We start from the raw sequence: 8,280 nt of genomic DNA on the forward strand, positions 1-8,280 counted from the left end.
CAACCTAGTATGAGAGCCTGTTCTAGTACCCCCCAAAACAAAATCAAGACTTTGTAAAAGAGCATAATAGGACCCCTTTAAATATTATATAATTGCGATGTAATAATTATTATTATTCGATTTTAGGACTGTATTAGAATATACAATTAGTAATGTAGTGTTAGTGTAATATATTTCTGTCATGATTTGTGTATTTACAGTATTTTATTATCTCCTCATTCTGTATTCATTCTTGCATAGTGATTTGTAGCAGCCAGAAATGTTTGAAATTACTCACATGTGAGCCTGGAATACTTGGCATTCGCAACACATGTTATTGAAACACACCCCACAAACCTGTAAGGATTTAAATGGCAATAAGGCTCATCTCAGCCCCGAAAAACATGTTAATACCAAATGTAAATGGAAGCACTCTGAGTGTGAAAACACTGAATCATGAGTATGTGTAGCGTCTCACAGACAGAATAAGGCACGGCCTTCCACCTCGAAGTGAGCATTGCTTGCAAACTATATATTTAATGAAATATGTAATATATGCAGCACTAGTTTTACATAGGCTGCACAGTCAGAGAAACACTTGCACAGATGAATGCATTAAATATGATAGATGTTTGATTTTCATGCCTTGACTTTACCATCCTTCACACATTGCTTTCTCCACAGAACCGTGAGCTACAGATAATGAGGAAGTTGGACCACTGTAATATTGTCAGGCTACGCTACTTCTTCTACTCCAGTGGAGAAAAGGTTATTTTTCTGTCCAACCTTTGAATTTTTATATTCCCAGTGATATTAATTTGTCATGGTGAATAATATATTTTTGAAGAATGTAATCTCTGTTCAACAATCTTCTCTCTTTCTCTCCTCAGAAAGATGAAGTGTATCTAAATCTGGTGCTTGATTTTGTACCAGAAACCGTGTACAGGGTGGCACGCCACTTCAACAAGTCCAAGACCACCATCCCCATTATCTATGTCAAAGTAAGTCTCTGTGTAGTCATGACTGCTGCTACTGTGCCCATTCATATGTACATGTACAATAAACAATAACATCTCTTTCTCTCTTTCCTCCCCCACAATCTGTCTTTCTTTTTCAGGTGTATATGTATCAGTTATTTCGCAGTCTGGCATATATTCATTCCCAAGGCGTCTGCCATAGAGACATAAAGCCACAGAATCTCCTGGTGGACCCAGACACAGCTATACTCAAACTGTGTGACTTTGGCAGGTGTGTGTTCTGATGCTTCTCTGTGTGGCATGTATTTGAAACACACCCATGTACAGTTGAGGTCAAAAGTTTACATACACCTTGCAGAATCTGCAAAATGTTAATTTTTACCAAAATTAGAGGGATCATACAAAATGCATGTTCTTTTTTTCATTTAGTACTGATCTGAATAAGATATTTCACATAAAAGACGTTTACATATAGTCCACAAGAGAAAATAATATATTTATAAAAATACACATTTACATAAATATACATTTATAAAAATTAGGGATGCACCGATACTGGTATCGGGCCCGATACTAAGCTCCTGTACTCGTACTCATACTCGTTAAAATGCCCCGATACCACACAGCATGTGATAAGTGCCATATTCAGACAAAGAAACACAGACAACAGAACAACAAACAGCAGAATGGAGTTATTAGAGATTAAGGATGTCTACGAAGTATATGTATGCAATGAATATAATGTTAAACATTCAGTATTAACGCCTGTATAGCTGATGTGCGCGAGCTGATAAACAAAGCACGCTGAGTGGATTGAGCGCGCGGCGGCGCAGATGCGCGAGCTTGTCGAGTGAATATACCTTTCTCACAGACATCATTGGAAAGTTTGTAGTTCGGTCGGATACGTCAAAAACAAGTAAGTAAAACAATGCACAAGTTACTTAACGGTAGGGAGAGAGAGAGAGAGAGAGAGAGAGAGAGAGAGAGAGAGAGAGAGAGAGAGAGAGAGAGAGAGAGAGAGAGAGAGAGAGAGAGAGAGAGAGAGAGAGAGAGAGAGAGAGAGAGAGAGAGAGAGAGAGAGAGAGAGAGAGAGAGGGTGTTGATTAATAGATTGGCACATGGTTTGTCTAAAAGCATATTAAAAACACCACATAGACAAATAAACAACATAAAAAACTTGATTTTCACTACAGGGGGACTTTAATACTGTGTCGATATCTGAATGATCCACAGCTGTGTTTTTCTTGCTTAGTGATAGTTGTTCATGACTCCCTTGTTTGTCCTGAACAGTTAAACTGCCTGCTGTTCTTCAGAAAAATACTTCAGGTCCCACAAATTCGTTGGTTTTTCAGCATTTCTGTGTATTTGAACCCTTTCCAACAATGACTGTATGATTTTGAGATCCATCTTTTCACACTGTGAATAAATAAAAGAATAGTCATTGTTGGAAAGGGTTCAAATACACATAACACACAAACACACAATTTTTTCCTGAACAAACTTTGCCAAATCAAGCTTGTAGTTTTTTCAAGAAAGCACACTTTTCAGCAGCCTAGTATGTCATAAACACAACTACAATCCGGCTTTCGATGACCCATGCATTTGTAGTTACTTCAGTGGTGAGGGCTCAGCTCATCTGTACTGTGTGTGCTTTGTTTTCAGTCTCTGTTTGCGTTGGCGGGTGATGAAGACTGCGAGGTGAGGAAGAACGTGTGCAGAGCTCTGGTCATGCTGTTGGAGGTCCGAATCGACCGCCTGATTCCGCACATGCACAGCATCATACAGGTGATACAAACACAAACATCTGATGTTTTACTGTCACTTAAAGGTATTGTAGGAATTTTAAATCTGGTCTGTGTCTCTCTGCAGTACATGCTGCAGCGCACGAATACTTCAGGTCCCACAAATTCTTTGGTTTTCCAGCATTTTTGTGTAATGTGTATTTGAACCTTTTCCAACAATGATTGTATGATTTTGAGGGACTCATATGCAACTATTACAGAAGGTTCAAACGCTCACTGATGCTCCAGAAGGAACAAACATGCATTAAGAGCATCAAACTTTTGAACAGAATGAAGGTGTTATTCAGAACAGTACTAAAGAAAACATAACATGCATTTTGAATGATCCCTCTTATTTTGGTAAAATAATTAACATTTTACAGATTCTGTAAGGTGTATGTAAACTTTTGACCTTAAAGGCATAGTTCACCTGAAAATGAAAATTCTGTCATTAATTACTCATCCTCATGTTGTTCTAAACCCGTAAGACCTCCGTTCATCTTCAGAACACAAATTAAGGAAAGGAAAGGACGTGTGGCCCATGGTGTCCCATACTTGGAATTTGTGCTCTGCATTTAACCCATCCAAGTGCACACACACAGCAGTGAGTTGTAGGGCTGCACGATTATGACAAAAATCATAATTGTCGATTATTCCCTTGAAATTGTAATTGCGATTATTAATTACGATTATCACAATTTACATTGAATGATGTTTATACCATTGTTTGATGCAACTGCATGCCGCATTTTTATATGAAAATAAACCAGCTGAAAACACTAACTGAAAAACTTTTAGTGCTTTTATATAGTATTAAGCCTCAAATGTCAACTATACATCGGATTGGTTTCTTTAAATTATAAAAAAGTACAAATATGAATGGTATTATAATGTTATACTAAAACTAAAATTTAAATAATGGGAAAAACCCTTAAGATAACATGTAGAAAGAAAAAAACGCATCTTAAGCACGCAGAATAACATAAGTGGACTTTGAACGATTAATTGCCGCTTCGAACAATTACGTAATTGTGGCATTCATAATTGTAATCGCGATTAGAAATTCGATTAATTGTGCAGCCCTAGTGAGTAGTGAACAAGCACGCACACACTAGGGTAGCAAAGGGGTGGAAACTTTCAAAAAATCCTGTAAAGTTTCCAAAATTTCTGGAATATTTCCGAAATTTACTGGAAATTTTCCACCTTTTTGCAATCCTAGCGCGCACACGCACCGTGAGCACGCACCCAGAGCAGTGGGCAGCCAATGCTTGGTGCTTTGCTCAAGGGTCTCACCTCAGTCGTGGTATTGAAGGTGGAGAGAGCGCTGGTTATTCACTCCCCCCACCTAAAATCCCTGCCGGACCAGAGACTCGAACCCACGACCTTCAGGTTTCAAGTCCGACTCTATCCATTAGGCCACGACTGCCCCCTTCGTAAATGTAAATGGTGTATACTGTTCTGTGTCAGCTGCGCCACGCGGATATGTTTTCTACGTTTATTTACACTTTGATTTGAACGAAAACAACGTATCCGTGTGGTGCGGCTGACACAGAACAGCATACGCTGTTTACGTTCAGTGGATACTCTCCAAAATGGCGCTATAGGGTGACGCAGAGATGACGAATTGTTTAATAAAGTCGTTATTTCTGTTTTCTTTGCGTACAAAACGTATTCACATAGCTTCGTAAAATTACGGTTGAACCCCTGATGTCACATGGATTATTTTACCGATCTCCTTGCTACGTTTCTGGACGTTGATCATGGTAATTACATTGCTGTCTATGGGAGGGTAAGAGAGCTCTCAGAATGCATAAAAAATATCTTAATTTGTGTTCCAAAGATAAACGAAGGTCTTGCGGGTTTGGAACGACATGAGGGTGAGTAATTAATGACAGAATTTTTGGGTGAACTATCCCTTTAACTGTATAAGATCATAATTTATGTGAATATGTAAATATGTGCTTACCCCTCAATAACAAAATGGTAATGGAAGTTCAAAGGTGGCAACTCCAAAACAAACTTTTTGTTCCGATTTAGTTTGAAATGATTTCACACTAGTTCATTCTTCGTTTATGCTTGAAGTATATTGGGGCATTTACACTACAATCTGCCTAGTAACAGAAAGTTTTGGCCTGTGTGTCAAACTTGTGTGCATTTGTGTCCTGCGGTGGGAATCTTGAAATTTGATTTAGGTTCGTAGAACCTTGGTCTGATTCCAAAATGATTCTTAATTCAACTCTATTTTTCAGAAATGATGTGAAAAGATTGCCAATTGTACATCTTCATATGCAGCCCACTGTATACATGTGTGTATTTTTGATAAGATTTTTATAACCCTCTATTGTGTGATCCACAGTGCAAAACAGTTAATTCGTGGGGAGCCCAATGTGTCATACATCTGTTCGCGGTATTACCGCGCTCCCGAGCTAATATTTGGAGCCACGGATTACACATCCAACATTGATATCTGGTCAGCTGGCTGTGTATTAGCAGAGCTGCTTCTGGGACAGCCCATATTCCCCGGTGACAGTGGAGTGGACCAGCTAGTGGAGATCATCAAGGTGAGTGGAAGATCTACATTGCTGTATTTTGAAGAGTAAGCATAGACACAAGTCTTAATTCTCACTCTGTCCAACCTCTGCAGGTTTTGGGGACCCCGACAAGAGAACAGATCCGAGAGATGAACCCCAACTACACAGAGTTTAAATTCCCACAGATCAAAGCACACCCTTGGACGAAGGTAAAGCACCTGTTGCTGTGATAGTTTACGGTTATCTCACAGAAAGAAACATTTTAGGACTTTATAGAAGGGTAAGCTAGTGATGCTCCGAAATAACTTTGGTAACAAAAATTTTCATTTAGCTGAAAACCAAAAATAAAAATAGGGTTTATTAATCAAATGTATTTAATAATGAACACATCAAATAACAACTGAGTTACATTTAAACATTTATATTGCACATAATGCAGTTTAGTGAAGTTTTGTTCATACATCAACTGAAAAAACCATAGACTAAACAATAATGTTTCATTAAATTGAAGATAGATTTAACTCAATATTGTCGTACCAGCCGTCGTGTCCACAAAGCTGACATGTTTACCTGTGGTTTATCCAAATTGCAAAGTTTGCATGAAATAGATGCTGACACAGTCAAAACATGCCATCTGATCAGCGCTAGATTAACGCCATTGTTCCGGGCAATGATTTTGGCTCTCTAAAATGGTTTAGGCCGATTCATTTTTAAACTGGTCTTTCATTTTTAAGCTTGTCAGATGCCACATTTCTCTGTGATTCTGTGCATTTGTTAGGTGTTTAAGCCGAGGACCCCTCCTGAAGCCATCTCATTGTGTTCTCGTCTGTTGGAGTACACACCGGTGACGCGGCTCTCTCCGCTGGAGGCCTGTGCACACGCCTTCTTTGACGAGCTGCGTCAGCTGAATGCCCGTCTGCCTAATGGCCGAGAACTTCCCCAACTCTTCAACTTCAGCCCTGTGGGTGAGTTGAACTGAAAGAACTGCCACTTCTATTCAGATTCAGCCACGTCGGATTAATCGGAGGCTCATGCATTCTCTTTCTATATTTTTGTCTTTTTATCTTGCGCACATTAGAAAAACTCTTACGGTTTAGTATGTTGAGGCGGTACTTGTATCTAGAGCTTAATTTTGTCTAATGCCTGTGACAGTATTTTACCCAAAGTGTGTTTTGGTGTGTGTCTGATCTGAGGTGTTCTTTAAAGAAAACAATATAAAAAGCATTTACAAAACTTTGCACAAGAAATGTGCCTGACACACATTGTTGTTTTAGAAGTGAAAATTCTAATAAGCAGCTAAAAAATAGAAACACAATCAGAATGTGAATACAGTGGTTGCATGCAAAAAAAGGATTTAGTTCCAAATTGATGCTGGCACTATTGATGTTCCTTAAAGAAAAAAAAAAAAGGTTAAACATTGCTTATTTTAGCCTTACATCTTGGCCTTGTATATGCTAAAAATATTTTTATTACCTTTTTTTGTCTTTAACTTAACTACACGTTGTCAAATGAACAACCAGTCAGTAATTAGACTGATTTAAGTCTAATGAACCTAAAAGTAAACACAGCAGACCAATGGTTTTTGGTTCATCAAAAATGACTCTGCTCGGTGAATAAGTGTGTTAGATTGAAGCTTGAGCATAATTTTAACCAGTTCGTAAGTAATTAATTCACGATTTGAACATCATAGCAGCTTGCAATTTTCATTCTTGCACACCAACAGAAACAACCCGATTAGCAAAGCTAATCTGATTTAATTATATTTCTGATTTCTGCATTTAAACTGAAATAAAGCTTTCTTGATCAATTCGATTTTGAATTAGAATTACTATATACATTAGTATTCAAACATTTTGGGTCAATATTTTTTTTTTGTAAAGAAATGAACTTTTATTCACAACAACAGATGCTGTTCTTTTTAACTTTCTATTTTATCAAAGAATCCTAAAAAAAATCAGTTTCCACAAAAATATAAAGCAAAACTGTTTTTAAGATTTGATAATAATAAATGTTTCTTGAGCACCAAACCAGCATATTAGAATTAGTGATCGACCGATATTGAATTTTTTTATAACCGATACGATACCAATTATTTGCACGTTTATGTGCCCAATAGCCGATATGCATAACCAATATTTATTTACTGTTATAAAGTAAATAAATGACTGAGTGAAGTAAGAACATACTTCACTTTGGTTTTTCCTCTTTTCAGTCATCTTTTTTTTTTTTAAGTGTGGAAAATTAGCAGTCTTTCATGTTAAATTTCATCTTCATATTACAACAATAATTTTGTTTATAAAAAGCATCAACAGCAACAACACTAATATTAAAAATAAGCTAAATAAATGTAGGATGTCTAATGTTTTCAAATGGAGAAAATAAATAAAGGACAGGAGTCATACCAACTTCATTTTAAACTAGTTTTAGTAGGTTTATAAGTTGTTTAATGGCTACAGAGTCAAGAATAATTCACTGGATAATGTTAATTCACTGAATAATATTCTTTGGAATATTGAAATATAACAAACAAAACATCGTATTTTATTGCATTTCTCAACTGGAATGTTATATCAGAATTATTAATAATGTTTTTGTCCTTCTAGATTATGAAATGCCTGCTGACAGCGCGGTTTATCTATGCAGTTACACAGAACTATACTCAAACTGCGATCGCTCGCGGAAATAATAAATAATTAATTTCCATATAGTTGTATTTATTTAGATGTTTATTAGCGAAATAATGGTTATATAGTAAATGTTAATACAATTTAGGGTGTTTTAAACAAGTGAATCTTGTTAAATTCAGGCAAAGTTACGTCTTTATTGGGACAGGACTTGACGGATTATTTTACATGACTCCATGAGTTGGTCTCTATTTCTTAGAGCCAAGCTGCATGAACTACATATCAGGCATTTATATAATGCATCTAATTTATGCATAAATGGCTGTTATGTTAAATAAAGTTTACTAACTACAGCAAATCAAGTACCTGCACCATGCCGTTGTTGTTG

The 8,280-nt window shown here is 36.8% G+C and overlaps 1 protein-coding gene across 1 annotated transcript in view; it reads left to right on the top strand.

Moving 5' to 3' along the window:
• The window catches only part of LOC107700141 (glycogen synthase kinase-3 alpha-like), a 21,231-nt gene that overhangs the window by 9,503 nt on the left and 3,448 nt on the right, over positions 1–8,280 (top strand). Inside the window, exons 3-8 of the mRNA XM_016501680.1 lie at positions 664–747; positions 870–980; positions 1,097–1,227; positions 5,094–5,298; positions 5,382–5,477; positions 6,047–6,233. Coding sequence (XP_016357166.1) covers positions 664–747; positions 870–980; positions 1,097–1,227; positions 5,094–5,298; positions 5,382–5,477; positions 6,047–6,233 — 814 coding nt within the window. The remainder of the gene's footprint in view (positions 1–663; positions 748–869; positions 981–1,096; positions 1,228–5,093; positions 5,299–5,381; positions 5,478–6,046; positions 6,234–8,280) is intronic.

The sequence above is a fragment of the Sinocyclocheilus anshuiensis genome, unplaced genomic scaffold (assembly GCF_001515605.1).
Source record: "Sinocyclocheilus anshuiensis isolate Anshui unplaced genomic scaffold, SAMN03320099.WGS_v1.1 scaffold955, whole genome shotgun sequence".
NCBI lineage: Eukaryota > Metazoa > Chordata > Actinopteri > Cypriniformes > Cyprinidae > Sinocyclocheilus > Sinocyclocheilus anshuiensis.